Source organism: Muntiacus reevesi, chromosome 1 (genome assembly GCF_963930625.1).
Source record: "Muntiacus reevesi chromosome 1, mMunRee1.1, whole genome shotgun sequence".
Classification (NCBI taxonomy): Eukaryota; Metazoa; Chordata; class Mammalia; order Artiodactyla; family Cervidae; genus Muntiacus; species Muntiacus reevesi.
Genome location: NC_089249.1, coordinates 24459652 through 24471740, shown reverse-complemented (window position 1 = coordinate 24471740; position 12089 = coordinate 24459652). Strand labels below are relative to the sequence as shown.

The 12089-nt window shown below is 36.0% G+C and overlaps 1 protein-coding gene across 18 annotated transcripts in view; it reads right to left on the bottom strand.

The window, feature by feature from the left end:
* Positions 1-822: 822 nt before the first annotated feature.
* The window catches only part of CAPRIN2 (caprin family member 2), a 42205-nt gene continuing 30938 nt past the window's right edge, over positions 823-12089 (bottom strand). For 3 of the 18 annotated variants that reach the window (XM_065939785.1, XM_065939790.1, XM_065939767.1), the window contains 7 exons: positions 11528-11632; positions 10092-10238; positions 7435-7603; positions 5914-6096; positions 5079-5179; positions 2861-2924; positions 823-1737 (listed from right to left, as the gene is read on the bottom strand). In XM_065939785.1, coding sequence (XP_065795857.1) covers positions 1169-1737; positions 2861-2924; positions 5079-5179; positions 5914-6096; positions 7435-7603; positions 10092-10238; positions 11528-11632 — 1338 coding nt within the window. In that variant the 3' untranslated portion in view covers positions 823-1168. Of the gene's footprint in view, positions 1782-2860; positions 2925-5078; positions 5180-5913; positions 6097-7434; positions 7604-10091; positions 10239-11527; positions 11633-12089 lie in introns of all 18 variants that reach the window. The other 15 variants (XM_065939797.1, XM_065939752.1, XM_065939843.1 and 12 more) reach the window with 11 other exon arrangements.

Sequence of the window (12089 nt, the reverse complement as noted above, 5' to 3'; positions counted from 1 at the left end):
ATCAAGTTCCTATTAGTGAGAAGCATTTACAAACAAATCAAGATCTGTGATGATGTATGTCCAGATGAACACTAAACTCTGGCTATACTGCATGCAAAACAGTATATATACACGCAGAACCCGAAAGTTTTCAGAATGAGAAAAACACAGTCACAGCATCTAACGTTTATTAAATGCTTAAGTGTCAGTTACTGTGTTAAGTCTTTTAGATACATTCAAACTACATGCATTAAACTTTTAGTGGAACTTCACAACTGCCCTATGAGGCTGATCTATCATGCCCATTTTACGTCTTGGGAAATGCTCTTTTAAAAAATCTTAAGACGTATAACTTGCCCAAGATCAGTTACTAAGTGGCAAAATCAGCACTCCAACCCAGCACTGCCTGACCACAGACCTATGTGTGCTTTTTAATGACTAAATATTTTACCTACTCAAATTAAGAATCCACTAAAAAGCATAGGCCTTATTGACAGTGGATCAGTAGTATTATCTATGTATCCCCTACTCCATTTTGTATTCATATGGTAGGAACTTCAAGATAGCTAAATAAAGGATAACACACTCTACTACAAAATAGCTTCAAGGAGAATATGTGGTTTGGGCAGTGGAAAACAGATAAAATATTTTGATGAATGATATGTATAGTAACAGAAAAGTAACTCAAAGGAGCTCTCACATATAAAAGGCTTATTTTAAAATAAACAGTATGAACCCATGAAGACTCCCATCCGGGAGTTATCAGTGATGAACACTAAAAACTAAACATCTTACCTCTTAACTAAATGTTTAATCAAATAAGAACACTGAAGATGCAGGTAACTTTTTTATTGAGGCACAACAAGGCATTATAATTTGCCTGAACGTGAGGCAGTTAGTTTAGTAAGCTGAACATTAATACAGTTAAGGATTAAGTGCAAACAATATACATTCACAGCTTGACTAGCGAGGCTACATCACAATTTATAAAGTGCCAGATTAGTGCTAATTGTCATTCAGCTTGAAATTTTTCACCATGAGGAGGAAAACAAAAAGTAAGGACCTCCTCCTCCTTCTAGGAATGAAAACATTTTCCTTAACCAATCAGTCACAAGGGCAAGAACTACTTTTGCTTATTCCCACTAATTAGAACACCATATCCTTTTCATTGTCGATTCTGTACTGACTTTCAATCTTGGTAAAGCAGATAGCCTGAAAATGTAGAATATTTCCAGCTACTTCCATAAATTGCTCCTCTGTGCAAACGTAACCATATCTGGTCTCCCTGGAAGAGCTGAAGAATTGCGTGATTGCTAGCAGTTTCATGGTCTGGAGCACCATCATTGGCATAGGCAGATACCAAGACCTCTTCATTCTTCATGAGGTTGACATACAGTGGCACATTTACTGCCAGCTTTAGCATATGAAAAATGAAAACATAAGTGCCATTCACCGGGCAATTAAATCTACCAAGCTGAAGATCAAAAGTTTCTCCCAAGTTGTTCAGAAGAAGATCAAACACAATAGGTTGGTCTAAAGTCCCAGGGGCGAGATTAGAGGTTCTGGCTGCTGAGAAGGCAACGCGCATCTGCTGAGGCAAGGGGTACACGTGTACTGGCAGTATGGTGGCTGCTGGGTTTGTCACTGGCACATCCACAGGGGTCATGCTACGGGAGTCTCCTTGTCCAGAGTCACCACTGTTAAAGGTTTCGTTGTCTCTTTCTGGGCTGCTCACCTGAGAAGAATCACTCCACCCTGCTGTTTTATTAGCAACAGTGAGTTTCTCATAATGAAGCAGTTAGCTTTGAACACAATATTTAACATTAGTCGGCTACTGAAACAGATAAAAATGCATTTTATAGTAAGCTTTTTCAAAAGCAATAAAGTAGAGCTACAGTATACTTTTCTAGATTTCTCTGACAATAGGTTTTTATACTACTATTCTAAAGCCAGAAAGGACCTAGATGATTTTGTCTAGTAGCTTCATTTTTTAATTTTAAGAAAATGAGGCCCCCAAAGGTTGGATAACTTAACACTAGCTACAACTGGCAAAGTGTAAAACCCAGATGTGAATGAACACTCTATTCTTTATCTTTCGCCCATATTTCTGAGTTATCAATTCCTCAGTGATAAATCTCCAAGTATCTAACAGAGAAGGACTCAAGAAAACTGAGATTACATAAAAGAAGCAACTTTTAGAACTAGACATTCAAACATTTTGTTATGGTACTAAGTTCCATAATAAATGTTTATTCTTTATTTCTAAGTTTATGTGATATCATAAAATTTTAATGTTTCAGTATTGTACGAAAACACTGCTCATATAGAAGGCAAAGATAATGTGAATAGTGGCTACTTTCTTAAAAGGAAAAGATTCCCTTTTCTTGTGACAAAGTTAATCTTCATTTTTTATTTTCTCAGTTACACTGAATCTTTTAATTGTACTTTCACATTTTAGAAGTATTTAAAGTATCCTGCTTTTGTTCAGGTCATGATGTTGTTTATTCCTATCTATCAATGTACTAAGGGGCATTAGAGTATCTAGGAGTGCCCATTATTCCACAACCACCATCCTGAAACATCACCCAAAACTATAGTCGGTATAGTGAATATGCGCCTAAGGTTAAATTATGCTCTGGTATCAAACAAATTGAAAACATACACAACACCCACATACACTTAAAAGTGACAAATGATCTCCACAGTCTTTCTAGTAGTCCAATATATCTCCCTTGGGTCTTCCGTACTACATTTAAGCAAACCAAAAACCTCAAAAGATAAATGTTGAAAACAACATACTTTGGGGACAACTTGACAGAGGATAAAGAAAGATTCAGAGGTATGTTTTGGGTAAATAAATTCCTCAGTTAATTATCCTTACCTCTCGAATTTGCCCGAGGACCACCAGATGTCCCTCCTCGCTTGTAACACTGCTGGAAATTATCCTAAAGTGAACACAAAATATTTACCTCAGCACAAAAAATGCAAAATAGTTATTACTAGCAAATAAATCTGTAAGACTAAGTCCTCTGAGCCTTTGATCTGGACTTCTCCAACAACAACCAAAGGGGCTCAGATGACACCAAGAAAAACAAAACAAGGGTCACAGTAACATGTATCTTCATCTGTTAATTAACTTGACAGATTAGATATGTTAATACTTGCAAAAATAAGAAAGCATTTAGATAACACTACATAAAAGACACAATGCTAGGTTATGAGGGAAATTCAGAAATATGGCCTGGTCCTCTGTGCCTCATCTCAATACAAAAGGACATAATAAAGCAAAAATACAGATTAATTCAGTCTCTCTATTTATAAACCAAAGTGTGATGACAACTATTAACTGCATTAAGGGTTTTGTTTTGACAGGGAAATTGGTAAGAATTATAACATATGAACATATTATTTCCTGGAATCGTTACAAAAAAATGTCCAAAAGACAACATTTCAAACTGACTCCCAAGTATGGTAAAAGCCCCCGTACAATTCATGAAAAGAATACTGGTGTCATTAGATTAATTATTAACGTGTAACAAAAAGTTTCAATAGGACAAGAAAATACACAATAAAAATAATAATTAATATTCCTACCCCAAACTCCTCATCCTCTTCCCAAGAACACTACTATCACTGATATCTTATGTTTCCTCAATAAGAAACTGAAAACAGCACCAAAAAATACTAGAATACTGGTACTGAGAACAGATGTGCTATTATTGAAGTTTGTTTTAGTCAACATATTCTCTTCACACACAGTATTGACAATCAAGTAGTAATAGTATCTGAATCCTTGATACATGCCTGGCATTTTCATACAAAGCACTTATGTCTATCACTTCATTTAATCCTCAGACTCTCTCAGAGTAATCCTCAACACTTCAGATATAAGTAACTCAAACTGATGAGTCTCCATCTAAAAGATAAGGAACTATGGAGAAGGCAATGGCAATCCACTCTAGTACTCTTGCCTGGAAAATCCCATGGACAGAGAAGCCTGGTAGGCTACAGTCCATGGGGTCGCAGAGTCGGACACGACTGAGCGACTTTAAAAAAAAAAAAAGATAAGGAACTACAGCTCAAAAAGTTTATATAACATGTCAAAGGTCACACAACAAGGGGAGTGATAAGATCCAGGGTCAAACCCAAGTCATTCAGGTGACATGGTGTGTTCTCCAAGGTGTGTTCTTTAATACTGCCTCTGTACAGACATCTATCTTACCTCATGTAACTATAAGCGCTTAACAACAGAACTCAGTAAAATGCCACATATGTAATTGAAGGCATGTAAAGCTTCAAAACTTAAAATGCTAATGTAGCATAAATTCATATCCAGATATGATCAGAGACAAGGAGTTTCCAAGGACTGTTAAAATGGAAAGTCTAACATCTTCCTATCAATCTTCTACCACATACAGTAAAGAATATCTAAACTATTCAAATAAAGAATTAACCAAAAAATTAAACTTTTAATAAAAAGGACTTTCCTGTACTAGATATCTAGAAAAGTTAAACTAAAGGCAATATAGTAATGGGCTATGGGCTATGGAGTTAAGAAACTTGCATATAATTTCTACCATCTATTTGCTGAGTGACCTTATACAAGTTACTTGTTTCTGCACTCCAGTTTCCCTTATAGAGTGGTGAAGTAAATGAGTTAATGCAAATTTAATCAAGTCCTTAACACCTCCTGGGCTTCCTGGGTGGCTCACAGGGTAAAGTAAACAATCTGCCTGCAATGGAGAAGGCCCAGGTTCAATCCCTGAGTCGGTAAGATCCCCTGGAGGTGGAAATGGTTATCCCCTCTTGGATAGTGGAGATCTTGCCTGGAGAATCCCATGGATGGAGGAGCGTGGCAGGCTACAGTCCATAGGGTCGCAGAGTCAGACATAACTGAGCAACTAACACACTTAAGACCTCCTAAGTTCCATGTAACAGGCAGTTGTCATGTATCCTACTTGGGTTATTAGAAAAGCTCCCAACTCAACTCTCCATAGTAATAAAAGTGCCATTACAAAACTACTCTGCTATAAATTAATCACCAGCTTCATATCAACTGTACTTCACATCAATTGTTCAATTAAAACAATTATTCTTACCCTTTGGGAATAAGGTGTTCCAGGGTACTCTCTAGCTTGAAACTGTAGCTGGCTATAATTTCCATTGGAAATTGAAGGAGGTCCTCTATAAGTATCAAAACCTAGTAAATAAACAACTTACATTAAAATTATGGGCAAAATTACACTAATCTTTTAAATAGTCTGTTCTATACCACTTAAAAAGTTAAACTGATCTTATAAAGCCATCACTAGATTTATGCCTTCTTTAAGCAAACTCTTTAATATTATTTCCACAATAAAACACACATTTATAAAGATATCACAGACTTCAAATAAGCCAACTGTAGAATTTTACTATTGCTGGGATACAGATGGGGTTGGGAAAGGATGGTGGTTAAAGCCTTGGTCTAGCATACTTTTGCTAATATCATGCACTGACTAGAATACCTAGAACCATATTTAACTTAAAAGAGTATCACTATTATACTCTCAAAGTTATCATCTGTGGTATACTAACAAAAAAAACTAGGAAATGGGTATTGTCTTAACTATAGCATGTTTTGAGCCAGCCAGGTCAATTAACAAAAGAAAGAAATTATTCAAATATGAAAACCAAAATTAATTCCTGGAAAAAACAAAATGTTCAACCTTTTACTTCAGTAAGTCACAGGATCAATCTGTTTTTCATACAAAAAGTTCCTCTGTTATAGACAAAAGATATATTAGAAATACTGTATTTTGCAGAAATAGGGAATTCTCTACTACATTATAAACAGAAACAACAAAAAGGAACAAAGTAAAGTAAAAACAGCTTGAGTCAAGTAAATATATAGACAAAATAATTCAGTATAATTAAATTTTATTCAGAGCATACCTTTATAACCACCAGGGGACCGATACGAATTGGTTAGTAATCTCCCACCACGAGTACATCCTCTAACAGATCCCCGGCTATTGACAAATGGTTGAGAGGGTCTGGGAAATACATTCGTCTGTGCTGGGTAAAAGGCAAGGCTACCATTGCTTACTTGAATAGTTCCATCAGGAAAACTTGCTGCTTAAGGAAACAGTTTTAGAGTCCAAGAGTTAAACGGTAATAAAAATTTAATATTCTTTATACTTAGAAGTCAGTGAAGAGCAAACCTTTAATATAACCCTTTTTTTAAAAAATAGGTGCCACAGATATGCATGTGTATATATAGAGAGATGTTTAAGTAATAAAACATTATTCAGCCTTAGAAAATTCTGACACACTCTACAATATAACACGGATAACTCTTGAAGACATTATGGTAAATGGAATAGGTCAGTTACAAAAGAACAGATATTGTATGGTTCCATTTATATAAGATAAGTATTTAGAGCAGATTCATAGAGTAGAATGCTGGCTGCCAGGGGTTGGAAGCAAAGGGAAATGGGAAGTTAGTGCTAAATAGAGAAAATGAAAAATTTCTAGAGATGAATGGTGGTGTTGGCCACACAACAACTTGGATTAAGTTTAATGCCATAAAACCTACATACTTCAAAATGTTTAAAATGAATTTTGCTATGTATATTTTTACAAGAAAAAAAAAACAAGCTAAATGTTTCACCTCATGGAGAAAAAGAAAGTGAACTTTTATTAATACTTTAATTGAAAAGGCATATGACAAACAATATCCTTTACGTACATTGCCCGTCATGTTCTCACCGCACAGGTGAGAACAGAAGGACGTCGTCTGTGGCTAGGTCCAGGGATTTATATTCACCACCTCTTGCAATCAACCAAGGGCTCAGAACGCTCAATTCGTTTGCTCAGGCTTAAGTTTTAGGAAACCCAACAAGGGTCTGAAATACCAACACTAAAAATCTACAAATACTTCTTATGATTGGGAAATGACTACAAAGTCGCCTGCTGTTTCATGTACCTATTATAATAGCATGAAAGACCAAAAGGGCCTCCCATCTCTAAGCAAAGATGGAATAAGCATAAGTTAAATATATATCTTCACAATAATCATTGCTCTATTTAAGAAAGAAGAAAAGAGAAATGGTGAGATAGCCATGTGTCTGTGCTAACACAGAGTTAACAATGATTTCGAAACCTTCAGAACAGCAGCTGCATAGTGCCTTATGTACCTCTACCACTGCTGATGGTAATCAAAGCAATCAGATTTAAAAACTGAAGCCTACTCCAAGGTTAAATCAGCCGTCTAAGTTCTACCTCTACACAAGTTAAAAGTAACAGGTGAGCTTAACTAAAGAGAGGAAAAGGCATTAAGCATTTCTCAGCACTTGAACAGGAGAAAAGATAATGCTTACTAGTCGGGAAAGAACTGCTCAAATGTCACTACAGATTTGCTTTCCACTTAATTAGCTCTCATCTAAGTCTTCAAAATATACACAAAGATCTTACCGGTCTCTTGAGAAAGGACAGTTTGTTCCACGTGTATAGCTGGCAGTTGGCACTGGGGTGGTGTTTGTGTACTTGCTGTAGTAAAACTCTGATTGTAGCCAGGTGAATAAGGGGATTCTTTTATTTCTTGTTCTTTCCGTGGAGGCAGAGGTGCATTAACATTAAATACCTTAAAGACAGAGTACACTGAGTCATTTGCAAAGTTTCATAGAAAATAATGAAGGATGACATTCGGCGAAACTCTGCAACATTCAAAAACTTCTGTCTGATGGGTGAAGGACTTGAACAGACATTTCTTCAAAGATAATAAATGGCCGATAAGCACATGAAAAGATGCCCAACACCATTAGCCATTAGATAAAAAAATAAATCAAAGCTACAATGAGATACCACTTCACACCCGTTAGGACAACTATTACTTAAACACAAACAAAACAAAAAACAGAAAATCTAAGTATAACTGAGGGTGGGGTAAAGTTACAATCCTCATGCAATGCTGACTGGAACGTAAAGTGGTACACCTGACTGTAGAAAACAGTATGGTGGTTCTTCAAAAAGCTAAATGTAGTATTAACATATGATCCAGCAACTCCACTTCCAGGCATACACCCAAAGAACTGAAAGCAGAGATTCAAAGAGATATGTGTACACCTATGTCCATAGTATTCACAAGAGCTAAGGGTGGAAACAAACAAGTGTCCATCAGCAGATGAATGGCAAACAGAATGTGATATATGCATACAATGGAATGTTATTTCACCATAAAAAAGAATGAAATTCTGATCCACGCTACAACAGGGATGGATGAAACTTGAAAATACTATGCTAACTGAAATAAGCCAGGTACAAAAAGGACAAATATCATGAGTCCACTTATATGAGGTACCTAAGAATAGGCAAACTCATAGAGACAAAGTAGAATAGAAGTTACCAGGGGCTAAGAAGAAGAAGGGGATAATGAAAAAGTTCTGGAAAAAGACAGTGGTGATGGCTGTACAACACTGTGGATGTACTTAATGCCACTGAATTATACATTTTTAAATGGTTAAAACAGTAAACTTTATGCACATTTTACCACAGGGAAAAAAAAAAAGAAATCCTACTTGATTTCTGAGAGAAGTTAAATCAAGTACAAAAACTAACTCTCCTGATATTACATTATCATAATGCTGCTTATTGAGAATGAAAATTTCATAGGGGAAGAGGGTACTTTTTAGAAACTGAGGATGAATCAAAAAACCTGCCATTTACTGAATTTCTACAAGGTGGCAGGACAATGATTTGACCAGACTCTGGTCACTGAGTATAGTAAAGCACTTTTGTTACTCTCGAGCTCCTTATCCTGCTCCATTTTTCCTCAAAACATATAGCATATGATATAATATATATATGAGTATTTTTCTCTCTAGCCCTCCCACCTCCATAATAAAATATAAGCTTCTTAAGCACAAAGACCCATCTATTCTCCATTGTTACAACCCAAGCATTGTTGAACAGTGCCTGGCTTTGTAACTACCTGTTTGTTGAATAAATGAGTAAATGAACAAATAAGAACTAATTTGTACTGAATAGGAACCAAACAGGTAAAGAAGACAGACCGGTGTGAGTAAAAGAGGTATTTGTGATAAGAATGTACAGGGCAAGTCCAGGGGACTAGTCTGGCAATTTATACCAGGCTTCAAAAGTTACTGAGTGTCAGGTAGAGGACATTCTATTTCATTTAATAATGGAACACTATTTGCTTTTAATTAGGAATAAGAAAAACTTAGTAAAACCAATGTAGCTTGGTTTTGGGGGGTTTTTTACTAAAAAATACTGTGTAGGTTGGATTGACAGGCATAGAGGGAAAGCAAGGACACTGAGCTCTTTCTAGGTGGCCAAGTAAGGAGTAATAAGATTAGTGAATTCATGTGTCTGAATTCACCAGCCCATCTCCCTGCGTTGTGTCTGCTTCCCACTGCCACTTCACAGGCCCCATCTCACCACTGTCACTCAAAAGGATGTGGAGTGGGACGTTAAGCACCATCAGGAAGAGTACTTATTGGCTAAGACTTTGCGTTCTTCTAAAGAAAAGTTTTATATTTATTCTAGGTTTAGAGAAAAAATATACAAACTTAGTTGTAATATAATCTTAAAAAGGTTTAAGCTACAACTTGTAGACAAATATGTAATTCAAAATACCATACAAATCTTGAACAATTCTCCAAAACCCAGCATGAGATGAATGAAGATGAAATCAAATGAAAGTTTCAACAGTAATAGAACACACAAGTATGTGTCCTATATTTCAGGGTATTGATGACATGGAATACCCAAACTGTGATATTGTAATTGTTAGCATTATTAAGCTATTTATAGAAAATTATGTTTCTCACTTACATTTCACTTCTTTAATATGGGTCTCCTCAGCTTTGCCTATCACTAATTTTCAGAAGGGTAAATGCCCTGACAAAATATCCATTCAAAATTATTGAGGCTTTGGATTTAACACTCTTCCCTCCACAAACAATATTTCCACTGAACAAACGCAAATTCTATCAGTCCAAATAAGAGTAATAGAAAAGGCAAATTTTTTCACATAGTACCCAATATTAAAGAAACAGTAGCTTTTTAAATGGAATAATCAACTGCAATCATCATTCATGTTTTATACTCACTGTCTGCATGGCTTGAAAGGGTGCTGTGTTTATGGTTACTGAACTACTACTTGCTGGAGGTGACTGGAAGCCCTGTTCAGAGCCCTTTGACATGGGAGGATTTGGAGAAGCTAGTGAAGACGGTTGCTTGCTTGGGGAAACTGCTGCCTAGGGAGGAGAAATGCAGTATCAGCCAATCACCTGCCATACAACAAGCAGTTAACTTACACTAAACCCCAGGATGGCATAAGTCAGCAAGTCCTATAGGATGACATTTGGACACAGGAATGCAAAAGAACAGCTTCTGCTTACAATTTCAAATCTCAATTGCTGAGCATGCACACTAGTATTTGCTTTGCACAGCTTGCTGACTAAGTGAGAATCTTACTACTAATCAGTCTAAGAGACGAGAGGTTGAACTTTTTATGAGGACCTAGTCCCTTTCAAACCCTGTAATGATATTTTCTAGTTCAGAATCTAATATTATTCCAAACTTGTACAGAAGAATTGGGCTTAAGAAAAACCCTGGGTGAGCTGCTTAGTCAGGGTTAACTTTTTTCTATTTCAAAGTCTTACTAGCGGATTCCTTAGTTAGCTGCCTTTAAAAAAAAAAAAAACAAACCTGAGCTAATGTAAATAACTCTTAACTAAGGGAATTAGCAACTCCTTGATACAACAGACTATAAAGTCAAATACTTAAAAGGTAGGAAAAACACAATCCCAATGAGGGAATGAAGCAGACAGGTGTGACTCATTAGGAGGCAAACACTTAATTTAAATTTAGACCAAATCAATATCATAAAAACTATTTTCTTATATAATGAATACATATTCTTATATAATAGTTAACCAAGAAATAATAATAAAACCTGAGTTGCTAAACTAATAAAAGAAATCTACCTACCATGCTATCTCTATCTCAAGGATTTGCTCAAACCTAGTAAAAACTATCAAAAGCACAAACATAATACTGTCAAAATGCTTTGACAAAATTAGCCAAAAAGAGGGTGGAACTCATTCTGATTGAGTCAGTGCTAATATTAACACTATAAAGTTATTGAGTCTTCAGTTATATGTACCAAAGATTTTTCTCCTAAGGAGTCCTTCAATATAAATATAATTAGAAACTTGAACTAATCGCTAATCCTACCCCTACCTAGAAATTTTCATCTTTCTGGTATTAGCATTTCGGATATAATTTTTTTTGTATCTGAAAAGGCAATACACTCGCCTTTTCAGTCTATTTAATACACTATTAAGTCTATTTATATGGTAAAGTCACAATAAAGTTAAAGTTACCTGTGTAAGTTCCAGGACTACAACATCAATAGAAAGCAAACATTAGTAAAGTATAAATGTTCAATCATTAAGTTGATCATGCCTGTAATTCACACATTAAGCTGGTTCTGCTATTCTTTAAGTCAGAAATGAAATTAAGACAATTGGTCTCTTATTACCTCAGGAGTCTCTGAGGTCATAAACTCTGTTTCAGATCCGGAAGAAGCCTGATCAGTAGTAACCAAGCAAGCATTTGAGCTACAAGTAACTGGAGAAGAAGCAGCCTAGACACAGGAAGATATAAAACATTGTAAAAGGCACAATTTGTTCACTTTATATTTCGTGGGCCCTGGCCTTCCTAACACATTTCTCTCACTGAACACTCAGCAGTGCCAATTGCTATGCTTAACACTTCAACACATATTAATATATTTACTCCTAACAATAACCCTGTGCAATAAGTACAACTATTCTCATTTTATTCATAATCAGGCAGAACCAAAGAAAGTTAAATAATTTACCCAAGATCACTTTAAAAAAATTAAGGGGTAGAGCTGAGATTCAAACTCAAGCAGCCAGCTACACTGCCTTTCCAGGCCTAGTCACCAAAGCTACAGATCTAATCCCATCCTCATTTATCAAGATTCTTGGCCCTGGAAATCCGGGGCCAGATTTTCCATCAGGCACTCTACAGCAAGCTCCCTGGGCAATGAGCCCAGGCAGGGTACATTAACGCTCCGA